Source organism: Stigmatopora argus, chromosome 6 (genome assembly GCF_051989625.1).
Source record: "Stigmatopora argus isolate UIUO_Sarg chromosome 6, RoL_Sarg_1.0, whole genome shotgun sequence".
Taxonomy (NCBI): Eukaryota; Metazoa; Chordata; class Actinopteri; order Syngnathiformes; family Syngnathidae; genus Stigmatopora; species Stigmatopora argus.
The window spans coordinates 15357911-15371973 of NC_135392.1; the positions used below are offsets into that span (position 1 = coordinate 15357911).

At 37.8% G+C, this 14063-nt stretch overlaps 1 protein-coding gene across 1 annotated transcript; it reads left to right on the top strand.

Moving 5' to 3' along the window:
• Nucleotides 1-2034: 2034 nt before the first annotated feature.
• tkta (transketolase a) lies at nt 2035-13957 on the top strand. The gene is made up of 14 exons (XM_077602675.1): nt 2035-2351; nt 3312-3429; nt 3510-3623; nt 4453-4550; nt 5165-5356; nt 6077-6195; nt 6272-6468; nt 6570-6734; nt 8924-9080; nt 9431-9561; nt 9645-9728; nt 9801-9894; nt 10641-10763; nt 12997-13957. The coding sequence occupies exons 1-14, from the start codon at nt 2245-2247 to the stop codon at nt 13182-13184; spliced, it is 1887 nt and encodes a 628-aa protein (XP_077458801.1). The 5' UTR covers nt 2035-2244; the 3' UTR covers nt 13185-13957.
• Nucleotides 13958-14063: the final 106 nt, after the last annotated feature.

A 14063-nucleotide genomic window follows, 5' to 3' on the forward strand; every position in this document is an offset into this window, starting at 1 on the left:
GTACTTGAAGGTCCTCCGTAATACAACAAAACTTTAGCAATTGTTTTATAGTGTTGGACATAAATACATCCATTCATCAGCCATACTAACCAATGGGCACGTGTTTGCCAGCCAATCTAAGTGCAGAGATAAGGACAACCTTTCACACTCATATTCACTCCTATGACCATAAATCACCATGCCTCCAACTTAAAAACCTATCTGCAAACAATAATCAGAATAACATTCTTTCACATACGGATCAGAAGTATCAGTTTTCTAGGTTTAAAGTATATAACTATAGTATGGATAAAATGTACTCATGCAACAACATCCAATAATCCCTTAAATAAGACCAAAGGTAGGTAATATCTTGCATCTCCAAATTTGTTTAAAGACAAAAATGTTTAAAAATGGGTGCCAGAGATATTTTATGACGTAAACACTATCTACGGTTTGTTTTTTTACAACTTTCCCCTCAACAATGCTCCGTTTATTCACACAAAACGGGCCTGCAATCCCCTAAACTGCTCATTAAAAATGGTTTACCCTAAAACAGATGTGTCAAAGTGGCAGCCCGGGGGCCAAATCTGGCCCGCCGCATCATTTTGTGTGGCCCGGGAAAGTAAATCATGAGTGCCAACTTTCTGTTTCAGGATCAAATTAAAATGAAGAGTATAGATGAATATTAAATTTCCTGATTTTACCCCTTTTAAATCAATAATTGTAATTTTTTAATCCATTTTTTCTGTGTTTTTAGTTCAAAAATCATTTTGTAAAATCTAATATATATTTAAAAAAAAGCTAAAATAAACATTGTTTTAGATCTATAAAAAAACTAAATATTCAGGGCTTTTAATCCAGTTCTTTTGATCCATTTATAAAAAAAAAAATCAAAATATTATATCTAAAATGGTCCGGCCCACCTGAAATCAAGTTGACGTTAAAGCGGCCCGCGAACCAATCCGAGTCTGACACCCCTGCCCTAAAAGATAAAGATTATAGTCTGCATTTTGTCTGGTCCATTAATTGATGGTCTACATTATATTGTAAAAAGGTACAACCATATATAAGACACTTTTTTGTAATATACTATACTAAAAACAATAATTTTCAGAAATTATTCATCCATATTGTATGCCGACTTTTCTATGCAGTAGATGCAATGGGGAAGTCCTGTGCATGATCAAGGTTTACCCTCTTGATGGCAGGCAAACACAGTTAATCTCAGTCTGACTTCTACATTTACAGATTGCACGACACGCATCAGTGCTTTTGCGCACATAGGGATTAGAATTTGGGTTAAGCATTTGCATTCAGCTCTCACGCAATAAAAGATAAGGCTGATGTAGCCTTTGCCGAATAGAATTTTTTGGGGTTTTCTTTCTGTATTTTCCTCAGTCAGACAACACAAATTTAAGAATGCGTCAACATATTTTGTTGGAAAATGTCTACTCTGGTTAATACATGTCTCCTCACGGTCCTTAAGGTGTGGCTACTTGAAACTGAGGGAAGAACATCACGTCCTTGTCACTTTAGGGTGTCATAAGCTTCACTGAGCATGAGGTTGTGCAGAGAGAAAAATGAGGGTGAGAAATTAGATTAAATTATAATGTTCTACTGAACCCGTTAGTAAATTCCTCTCTATGATGAGGCCACAATGCATGTATCATTTTGTCCACCATAATTCTTAAACACTATCCTTTCATTTCTGCCTATGCATTATCAAGTTTTCATGTTTTGTTAAATTTAAATTATGCTGTGCTTCTTTTGTACTATTAAACTTTAAAATGTGGGTTATTTTATCTTGGATTAAACAACAAAAGATGATAAACCACCACAAATGAATTGTATATGTTTTGACAGAAATGTCAAAGGGAATTAAGATCTAAATGTTCAGTCCCTCCCATTCCCCTTGTGTATGCACATACACACGCACTGCTGTGACACACCTCTGTCATCCTGTTTCTCCCGAGCCAATGAAATAAGCCCAATGCAATTTTAGCAGTGGACGTCACTCACTTGCCCCTCCTCTGCGCCTAATGATGCTTACGATTTCGTGTGTGTGATTTTTGCTGTTGTGTATGTAGTGTGTCCTTGCAAATCTATCCGTCTGCATACCTGATTGGGTCAAACCAGCCTCTAGTTCATTGCCATTCTTTTTATCCCTAACACCATCTCTTTCAGATTGGGCCCCTCTCGCCCCATCTCATACTTTCACTCATTTACCAGCAAAGGACTGTTGGAGCTCGACATTTTGCCTTCATGGAGGATTATCACAAACCTGACCAACAGACAGTGCAGGCGTTGAGGAACATCGCCAATCGCCTCAGGATCAACTCCATCAAGGCGACGACCGCAGCAGGCTTTGGGTAAGGCATATAGAGGTGTGATCTGGTAAAAACACCTGTGCTTGTATATCAATACAAGTACAATGCTATGGAATCTTTACAAAATTGCTATTTCTCAGCAAGAAAAATGTTCACATCCATGTATTAATGTGCATTCAGTAGGGCATATTTGAAGTGACGGGCCTAGAAAACACCATGTCCTGCCTTTGTTCCACTCTTGCACTGATACTAAATTTTCCGTGTTCTATCTTTACTAAAACAATATATGACTACAAGAATATTAAGAATATAGAGTAAACAGAATATTCACAGTACATACAGATGAATTTATTAGGCACTTTTTTTAAATTTAATTTTGTGTATTATTTTAAATAATGATTGAAATGAAGAAAATCTGTGTTTTGTTTTGGTATACATTGTTGTGTTTTACATGGTGGTAGTTAAATCACTAAAATATAGCAAAGAAAACATCTATTGCAAAGCATGGAGGGCAACTAACAAAGAAAAGAAATTGAACAAAGATATTTTTGTGTTGGTAGCTGCTTGTTACCATTTGCATTTCTTACACTGGCATTAAAATACTCAAATAATAAAAAATATAAAGATTTTATAATGAGAATAAACATGGTTGATCGCACATCAGGCATACAGTAAACCCAATAAGGATAGATGGTGGTCTTTGTTTCAATACTGCAGTTGGTCTGTTCAGTGTGTGCTGCACAGTATTAATATTCTACTTTTTTTTTCATTTTTTTAAATTTAATAACATATTTTGCTTCTTTAAAAAAAATATATTCTAATTTATCTGACTAGACCAAATACTCGTAGTTATTGTAAAGCTGTTCATCTGTTTGCGAGGCCAGCTAGTGTAACACATTCACCAACGGAAAGCTGATAAATATTTTGTGCGTGCATCTTTAGGATTTGCCCATTGCATGCACATCTGGATGAAAGCCCCCTTTCCCCTCCTTTTTTCTGCAGACACCCGACATCATGCTGCAGTGTGGCGGAAATCATGTCGGTGCTTTTTTTCCACACTATGAAGTACCGCCCTGAGGACCCAAGGAACTTCCACAGCGATCGCTTCCTCATGTCCAAGGTACGACGAGCATATTGGCCTTATGGAAGAAATGCATATATTTAAAAATGAGAGCTATTTCCTTATTTCATCTATCCCAGGTTCAATCTGCCCCAGCTTTGTACTCAATGTGGGTTGAGACAGGCTTCCTAAAGGAGAGCGAGTTGCTCAATATGTGCCAGGTTGATTCTTCACTGGAGTGCCATCTTGTTCCTGTAAGGAGATAGCAGATGATCCTGTTAAAAATTCAATATATTTAATTGTGTATCTAAAAATCGACTTTTTTATATTAAAAATGAGACCAAGCTAAACCGTTTCCACCATTAATAGGGCCAGGAACATACCACTCGGTAGATTTAATTTTATTATTATGCATCTTATAGAAATGGGAGCTAAAAATAAACAAATCTAATAATGTGGTTGCAGTAGTTTGTGTACCCTCAAAAAACTGAACCAATCACATTAAAACTCACAAAAAGACACATGACAGTGGAGGCCAAATACAGTATTTTCTTTTAATAGTCAGATTTTCCCAATTTTTTGTTTTTGCTTTCTACCTTCAAGTCCAAAGTATTTGAGCTTGAGTTTGATTTATTTAATAAGGGACAGCACATATTAATGAACATATTTATATTCATGTTAATGAACATACCGTATTTTCACGACTATAAGGCGCACCGCATTATAAGGCGCACCCTCAATGAATGACACATTTTAATTTGTTTTCCATATATAAAGCACACTGGATTATCAGGCGCCAATTCTATTTTGGAGAAAATTTAAGACTTTTAAGTGGTATATATGTAAATATGTAAGACTATAACCGAGGGCTAACTGCTAACACTAACTACAATTTCAAACTGTTCATAATTCCTTTCACTGTCCAAAGGGCTGAGTTTCATTTGAAGAAGAAAGAGAAACATTTGTGCTCTAAATCTTTTCTTTATCTTGGTCTCATTTTTCCAATTACAAAAAAATGGATTGACCGGATGTTTAAAATCCATTGCATTGATGTTTGTATGCATTTATATGTTGATATTTCAGAAGCAACAGTTTGTGGATGTTACAACTGGCTATTTGGGACAGGGGCTCGGTGTGGCCTGTGGAATGGCGTACACTGGTAAATACTTCGACAAAGCCAGGTAATCCTGACATGGGTCATCAGTTACACACTATATTCATAAATTGTTTAAATCTGTAGATTCACACTTATGCAGAAGTCAAATCCTTTAATGATTTCTACATTATATCGTAGATTCTTGGGAAAAATTTTAGGATTGTGCATACAGTGGATTTGTGCTGTGACTACATGCTTTGCTCTCCTGATTTTTCTGCTCTAATAACCACAGGCCCAGCAGTCATATCTCCCATCTTTTTCTAGCAAATTTCCTTTACGAAAAAAATCACACCATTGTGCTTTCCACCGTGGATTTTTTCACAGTTGATTGTCCTAATCTATTCTTGCAAACTAATTCCAAGTCATTACTCATTTTTCTCTTGTGACATTCAAACCGTTTTCTGCAAAGACATATACATAGATGTTCATATACAAGAACAAAAGGAAAAACAAGTTCCAGGTGCAGGTGTGAAATTCAGCAGCCACACCTTCAGAAGCCTCAGGAAGCTTTTATGCCATACTTAACAAGTGTTCCATCAGATCAGGAATCAATCTAACCAGAAACTTGTCAGATAGCATTTTCATGCTGTATGCACTCAAGCGCATGCACACTCATGGTGTAACTGTGTTCAAATGCAGCTACCGTGTTTACTGCCTGTTGGGGGATGGCGACATGTCAGAGGGCTCCGTTTGGGAAGCTATGTCTTTTGCTTCTTACTACCAGCTTGACAACCTAGTGGCCATCATGGACATCAACCGCCTGAGCCAAAGTGACTCTGCGCCTCTGCAGCATCATGCCGAGAAATACCAGAGACGCTGTGAAGCTTTTGGGTAATACAGTCAAATACCGATCAACCGTACTTTAGATGGGGTTTTAAATTTTTTGAAAAGGTTACTACTGAATAAAATTCGAGTGCACATTTACAGCTTCAATGCTATTAGGTATTGGAGAATAGTAGCATTCCCTATTATGAAATGCAGAAAGATTTTTCAGCATATGACAATCCATAGCAAATCGTGGTCACGATGTACTGTATTTTTTAATAAAAGCCGCGCCAGCCAAAAAATACACAATGAAGAGGGAAAAAAATAAGTTGCACTTGAATAGAATGTCACATTTATTTGATCAGAAACCAAGAATAAAACATATGTTAAAATACAACAATAAAATGGACAATAACTGGCTAAATAGGCATCTGTTTACATTACATTTTTTTATGATTAGAGCCCCAAAAACAACATAACAGGCTGGTCAGGGAGGAAAAAATAAACATATATAAGTTGTACTTGAGTATTAGTCACATGCCTAGCCAAACTATGAAAAAAAGGGCGACTCGTAGCCGGAACATACGGTAATTACTTCTGGCTAATAAACGTGACAAAAAAACTAATATAATGTTTTATCATCATTTTAAATATTATATATATTTTTAATAATGATTTAAATAAAAATGAGTAATCAGTTATAAAAACCAAGTTACCTTAAATACATTTAATACAAGCAAATTTTCATTTGAAGTACATACTACAACTGTATGTATGTTTATGCAGCTGGCATGCCATTATTGTGGATGGACATAGTATTGAGGAGTTGTGCAAGGCTCTGAGCCAGCCACGCCATCAGCCCACTGCTATCATTGCCAAAACCACCAAAGGCAAAGGGATTCCAGGTAATTAACAGTTACTTGAAATGTAAATGAATGCTTTTCTGTAACATAATGTTATGATGTACCATTGGTGTTAAAGCGGCAGAAGATAAGATGGGTTGGCAGTCCAAAACATTGCCCAAAGACATGGCTGAGATGGTCATGAAGGATCTGCAGAGTCGGATTATGAGCACCAGCAAGCACCTGTACCCACCTACTCCCATTGAGGATTCCCCCCCAGTGAGCCTGAGGAACATCCGCATGGCCAGCGCACCCACTTACAAACCTGGAGAAAAGGTATTCATTCACCTGTGCACAATGTATGCCCTTTTCACATAAGTTTTAGGGGTGCATAAGCACTGATGCCTGTATTAAAGACTTCTTTTTATTTTTTACAGATTGCCACACGTAAGGCCTATGGGATGTCAATCACTAAGTTAGGCCGCTACAACGAACGCATTGTGGCTCTTGATGGAGACACCAACAACCTCACTTATTCAGAGATCTTCAAAAATGAGCATCCCAATCGTTTTGTGGAGTGCTACATTGCACAACAGAATATGGTAGGATTTCCAAAGAACCGCCATTGTTATAGTAGTTCATTGGAACTATTTTTGAACCTCAATGTACAGAAATTGCAGATTTTTATTAACTTTGCCTTGTCACTGAATCTGAACTGCAAATTTCTTCTGCATATTTTGCATTAGAGTTGGATTTGAACTTAATTTCATCCCGTATTCGGGAAAATTCTTGGTTGCAGTAGCAAGACAGACACAAGACACACAAGACATTGTAGACCTAGGTAAAAAAATGTTACATGTTATGTTACACATGCAGGGAAGCAGGTCGAAAAAAAAAAAACCCCTGACGAAACCAATCCCTAACACATTATTTATTAGACACGATGGGTTGGCTTTGAAAGATTTTGAGGTTCTATTCTTATCGTGGATAATCGCTTATAGGAAGAACCAGCTCTCTCTTAATTCTTGTGAAAGAATTGCTTTCTATGCGTCTTTTATGATTATACATTTGGCAGCTGGTCGAACGTGGTAGTAAATTAAATATAAGTCTTGCATTATGCAAAGATGGGTAAAAAGAATGGACCACTGACAATGCCACTGATCAGGGTCTTCCTTGGCAGCTGCAATTATGAGCTCATTAATCTTGATATGAAGTAAAGCTTTTAGGAAGAACAGGTTTGTACTATTACTATATTCTAATGGGGATGCTGTTGTGTCTCCAAATGCAGACCTCTCCAATCTAGGTCAGGCATGTGTGGGACCATAAGCAGTCACGGCAAATGAAATATTAATTTGAGGGGAGGGTGGAGCCATCTGGCTGATGCAGTCAATGGTTGAAGTGACTGGATAGATGCATACAGCAACCTTTAAAATATTTCCATGAATAATTGGTAGATGACTAAAATGATTTGTAATAACTCTAATAATAATTATATATATATATATATATATATATATATATATATATATATATATATATATATTCAAATTAAATATTTTTATTTATGTATTTATTAACTTATTTATTACCTCTTTATTTATGTCTAAAATGTATTTTCCTATGTCTGTATTCTCACCCTCCAGCTACTGTGACAATGAAATTTCCCAAATACGGGATGAATAAAGTTATCTAATCTAAAAATCTAATCTAGTAATCTAAAATCTAAATTATAATATTCAATTAAAAAATTGTATTATTAGAAAGTGAGAGTTCTCTATTGGAATAAAAATGCTCATTCAGGCAAATGGAGAAGTGGTGAAAAGGAGAATGATGATCTTTCCTCAGAACCAGGGTGTTTTTCAGGCTGATAGAGATATACTAAGTATCTGTTGGGGAGCGAGCAGGCCATGTCCAGAGAAACGAAGTGAAAGATCATGACACGATGAATAAATACAGATAGAAGTCAAGATACAAATCATGTGGGTAACGGACAAGTTAATCGGGCGGGTGATGAACGGTGTATCCATTCTGCTTTAAAAGCTAGCTGATGGCAACTGGAGTCAGCTAAGGCCACTCTACCCGTCTGACATCCGACCTGTAATCAAATAAAATCCCTCCCAACTGCCTCCAATGAGGCAGGTATGAAGATAGAAGGGCGAAGGCTCTAACACAGGGGTGTCAGACTCGGGTTGGTTCCCGGGCCGCGTTAACGTCAACTCGATTTCATGTGGGCCGTATTATTTTAGATATAATATTTAGATTTTTTTAAATAAATGGATTAAAAGAACTGGATTAAAAGCCCTGAATATTCAGTTTTTTGTAGATCTAAAACAATGTTTATTTTAGCTTTTTAAAAATATATTTTTGAACTAAAAACAGAAAAAAATGATTAAAAAATTACAATTATTGATTTAAAAGGGGGAAAATCAGGAAATTTTATATACATCTATACTCTTCATTTTAATTTGATCCTAAAACAGAAAGTCGGCACTGATGATTTACTTTCCCGGGCCACACAAAATGATGCGGCGGGCCAGATTTTTCCCCCGGGCCGCCACTTTGACACATGTGCTCTAACACACAGTAGATCCTCTTATGTTGATCCATTCTTTCATCTTCCGTACAGTTTTTTAATCACAAGGATCGTGTTTGTGCTAGAATAGAACAGATAGAAGAAGAAAAAATCATCTTTAAGTGTGTGCTACCTAATTCAAGTAGTGTTGCTGTCTACTCTTTCTGAAGGGACACCATGTCGGGATGCGAAACAACATTTTCTTTATTCCTCTGCTAGGTCAGTGTTGCCATGGGATGTACCTCCCGTGAGAGAAACGTTGTGTTTGCCAGCACCCTGGCATCCTTTTTCACACGTGCCTACGACCAACTCCGTATGGCAGCCATATTAGATAGCAACATCAACCTTTGTGGCTCCCACTGCGGCCTGTCCACTGGTCAGTAAGATATACCGACCTCACAACCTCACAGCCTTTTTCCCCCACACTGAGCACTCCACTCTTGTTGATAACTGCAGTTCTTGTTGTTTTCTCCTTCATCATCTAATCCTGTCTTTTCCTCACCAATGCCCTACCCATAGTCCTCACCCCTTTCCTCTCCCTCCTTTCCCGTCTCCCTTGGAAGCTGTCTGCAAGGAACCAAGTGTTCCTCCTTTATTGCAGGTATACCTAATGCATGCAAAGACCAGAAACGTTCCCGCATGTGTCTGTTCCCCTGCCAAAATGTTAACTTGTAATGATTATCTGCTGCATGTGAACAATGATCCAGTGTAATATATGTATTATAGGAGAAGAAGGGCCTTCCTTGATGGGTTTGGAGGACATGGCCATGTTCAGGGCCCTCCCTAGAGCCACCATATTCTACCCTAGTGATGGCGTATCAACAGAGAAAGCTGTGGAATTGGCTGCTTCCACAAAGGTAAAAGGGGTGTGTTTTCTTATTTATTTTCAAGGGGGAACTCTTCCATTTATTGGCTTGTCCTTCTGTTTTTATTGTCAAAGGGTGTTTGCTATATCCGAACCAGCCGCCAAGACAATGCTATCATTTACAACAGCAATGAAGATTTCCATGTCGGACAGGCCAAGGTATAGAAAACTCTCTACTTATAATGGAGCCTTTTTTATTGGTCTAAAAGAGCTTCCAATTTTGAATGCCAGGTGGTCTACCAGAACAAAGAGGACCAGGTGACTGTGGTGGCTGCTGGAGTAACTCTGCATGAGGCACTTGCTGCAGCTGAACATCTAAAGAAAGGTATTGTAAATCAAGCACTTAGATTAGATTAGATTAGAATTTTATTTCATCTCGTATTCGAGAAATTTCTTTTTTTAAATTAAATTTCTTACTGTCAATACAAAATTAAACAAAACATAACTTTTAAGTACATTACGAAAACAAGAACTAAAAATTGTATATATAAATTTAAAAAAAATGCAACTCAATATGATTTTACAAGCAATTTTTTTGAGAATTTTAGAGGTCATTGAAGTTAAAAGTTAAACTTTTAAAAAGCGAAATAGATTTATACATGTATAGCATTTTCTCACCTTTACCACACTCAAACTGCTTTGACATTATATCATCATTCATCTACTGATGACACACCATCAGGAGCAATGTGGGGCTCAATATCTTGCTCAATCGATACTTAGACGAGGTCACCAGAGCAGGGAATCTAACCCGCAATCTATGGGTTGGGAAACAACTACTCTACCACCAAAACCATAACACCCCTAAACTGAATTTGACTATGGATCATTCAGTGGGACTAGTGCAGCAATTTGAGAATCATTGAATTAAGGTAATGTATTCAAAATAAAATAATAGAACTAGTACTTCACTGCAAATAAAAGTACCTTCCAGGCAACCTCGAACCTAATTAATGGATTATTCAGATTTCATCCCCTTTAATAATGTAGTTTATGTTGTGTATGGTAGATTTATGTGTGATCCTAAAAACTTGGAACCTTTATAATTACTTTCTATTCTTGACATTGCAGAAAGGATATATGTGCGGGTTATTGACCCTTTCACCATCAAACCTCTTGACGCCAAGACCATCGTTGACCACACACGTGCCACCAGGGGAAGAATCCTCACTGTAGAGGACCATTACTATGAAGGTAGGCATTCTCTCTTTTGATAATGCATGACATAGACGAGGCTTTTAGCAAAAAAACATGCATCAGTGCAGCTGGGGCACATTTGCCTTGGATTGTATCGTCTTGGCTTGTAATGGCGCGTTCCCATTGGCTTGTTAAAAAAAGACACAATCCAGTGGCATTTGCCTATTGGCTGGGAGTAGTCTGCCCTCATTGCAGACAAAGTATCATGCAGCTCTTCCAAAATGCAAAAGTCAACTAGGCAGTGCGCTGTCACATTGCTTTAGCTTAGCATGTGCCTGTGGGGTATTTTGTGACCTAGATAAGGACAGGCAGCCGGGCCCTCTCTCGGCCAGAGCAGTGGGGAGGGGTGAAGGCACAGACTTGACTGGACACTACATATTCAGAGCTCTATTGACCCCATTTCAGGAGTACGCCTGTTTCCAGATTATTTCGGGAGTGAATGCGATTCAGACAAAATCCATATAAAATGTTAAAAAAAAACAATAAGCGTAGGACAATTTAAATCAGAAGTGTCAAAGTGGTGAACCGGGGGCCAAATCTGGCCTGCCGCATCATTTTGTGTGGCCCGGGAAAATAAATCATGAGTGCCGACTTTCTGTTTTAGGATCAAATTACAATAAAGAGTATAGATGCATATTAAATTTCCTGATTTTCCCCCTTTTAAATCAATAATGAGGGCCTATGTTCAATTATATTAATTGTATTTTTTTAATCAATTTTTGTGTGTTTTTAGTTCAAAAATCATTTTGTAAAATCTAAAAATATATTTAAAAAAAGCTAAATTAAACATTGTTTTAGATCAATTAAAAAACTGAATATTTAGGGCTTTTAATCCAGTTCTTTTAATCCATTTATGAAAAAAACTACATATTATATCTAAAATGGTCCGGCCCACGTGAAATCAAGTTGACGTTAAAGCGGCCCGCGAACCAACCCGAGCCTGACACCCTTGATTTAAATCAAGCTTTTATTATCATGTTTTTACATCAGACCTGGGCAATCCGGTCCTCGAGGGTCGATTTGGGTGCAGATTTTGGTTCCAACTGATCCAGCACAGACAGTTTAACTAATTAGATTTCTGCTGAAACAAGAAGCGAGCCATTTATTGGACTTGTAAAATACCAGATTGGTGGAAATGTTTCCTCTTATGGGTCAGAACGAAAACCTGCACCCACTGTGGCCCTTTGTGGAATTAATTGCCCAGATCTGTTTTACATTAATTGAAATATTGTGTTTTTGCAAACTATTGAAAAAGTACAGCATAATGAAAATAAGTTTATCTTTATGTTTGGGTCCCTCTATGTGCAGTTTCTGGGTGTGATGACAAGTAGGCTTTTTTGTTGTTGATGATGACGACAGGGCCTATGTCCGATTATTATTATTTATAGTCAGTAATTCTAACATGTGTTACGCTGAAGTTGCACTTGCATGAATAAAGATGGCGGAAGCCGTAGTGATGGTGTGAATTTCGAGGGATTTAAATTGGAAATGGCGGCCCGGTGGAGCGAGTGGTTAGCGTGTCGGGCTCACAGCTCTGGGGTGCTGGATTCAAATCCAGGTCATGTGCATCTGTGTACTCTGGTTTCCTCCAACATTCCAAAAACATGCATGGTAGGCTGATTGGACACTCTAAATTGGTGTCTGGTTGTCTGTCTCCTTGTGGCCTGCGATTGGCTGGCCACCGATTCATGGTGTCCCCCGCCCCTGGCCTGGAGACGGCTGAGATTGGCTCCAACACCCCCCGCGACCCTAATGAGGATAAAGCGGTTCAGAAAATGAGATGACATGAGAGAGAAATTGGAAGTTTGGTACTTTTCCAAAATGGTTGCTTCAAAAAAATTTAAGAGAACATTTTTGGGGATTTCCGGAATTTAGGGAGGTTGTCCGGAGTTGCATTTCCGGAGAAACTCCTGAAATTCCCGAGTAGTTAGCATCCCTCCCCTAACCACTCATCCGCCTTTTTGAGTTCAGATTTTTCTATAAATGGGAAGAAATTAATAATCAAAACAGTTAAGAATATATATGAATAAAAATAAATTGAAAAAATTTATTTAATCCTACCAAAATTTTAAAAAAATGCAAATATAATGCAACAAGACTTTTATTATTGAGAACTCTTGGTGATGCTAAAAACGATGTTGTCCGCATGTGGCCTGTGGTCTCTAGCTTCCTCCCCCCAACTTTGACTTTGCTTGATGTCTCCTTCATCTGGTTTATTTTTGTCTCACAGGTGGCCTGGGGGAGGCCGTGTGCTCGGCAGTAGTAAACGAGACTGGGTTTAATCTTCATCGTCTGGCTGTGTCCCACGTACCGCACGGCGGCAAACCCCAAGAGCTTCTCAAGCTTTACGGTATTGACCGCGACGCCATCGCCCAGGCCGTACGCAAGATGCTCAGCACCTCCACCAACGCCAAGTAATTCTCATGCCCTGCCCTAAAAAAAATTCTCACCAAATCTATTAACACTCACGTGAGTCACATGACACCCAGCTCTCTCCTTTTTATTCACTGTGAATCCCCGTAAGTAAGTATTGTGATTTTGTGATCTTCCCAGGTAGAATTCCACTTTCACTAAACTTTTAAAGCACCCAACACAGATACTCAAACACTTATACATTCACACAAACGTGCAAATGCTCAAATACATATCCCATCAATTTTTTTCATGTTCACTATTAGTACCTTGTGGTGATTCCATATGATTTTGAAATACTTTTTTCAGTCACGTCACTAGAGTGGCATTTTTAAAAATATATATTATTCCAAACGTAGCTTTTGAAATCAGGTGGGATGTTTAGTTAGTATTAAAGTTTTTGTCATTATGATGGTGTCAGCAAGTAACAGGGTGAGTTTTTGTGTGTAGGGGTTAGTGGGGATGAAACTAAATTAAAAAAAAACAAATGTAGATTGGTTACAAAATGGCAACAAAAAAAACGGGTCACATCCACAGACAATTCAGGTGAATTGCTACTCTTCAGCATTGTGTTTTGTTGTAACTTGATGTCAACTACCACAATGCAAATGATACAACAGCAGCATTATTTCATTTTGTTTTTATATGAGGAGTTCCTTCTGTGTGGATGCAGAAGTTGGATTTTGACTGTCAGAGGTAGAGTTAAATCTGGTTAATGAACTGTTACTTGAAGTTTTGTAAGCACTATTATTTCATGTAATAAAGCCCTCTACATTTGAGTCCTGGAGTTTGTGTTTATTTGACTTTATTGTTAACACTGCCAAGCAATTCATGTTATTATAGTAAACATTCAGATGGATTGAAATGAATTGTCATGTAAATAGT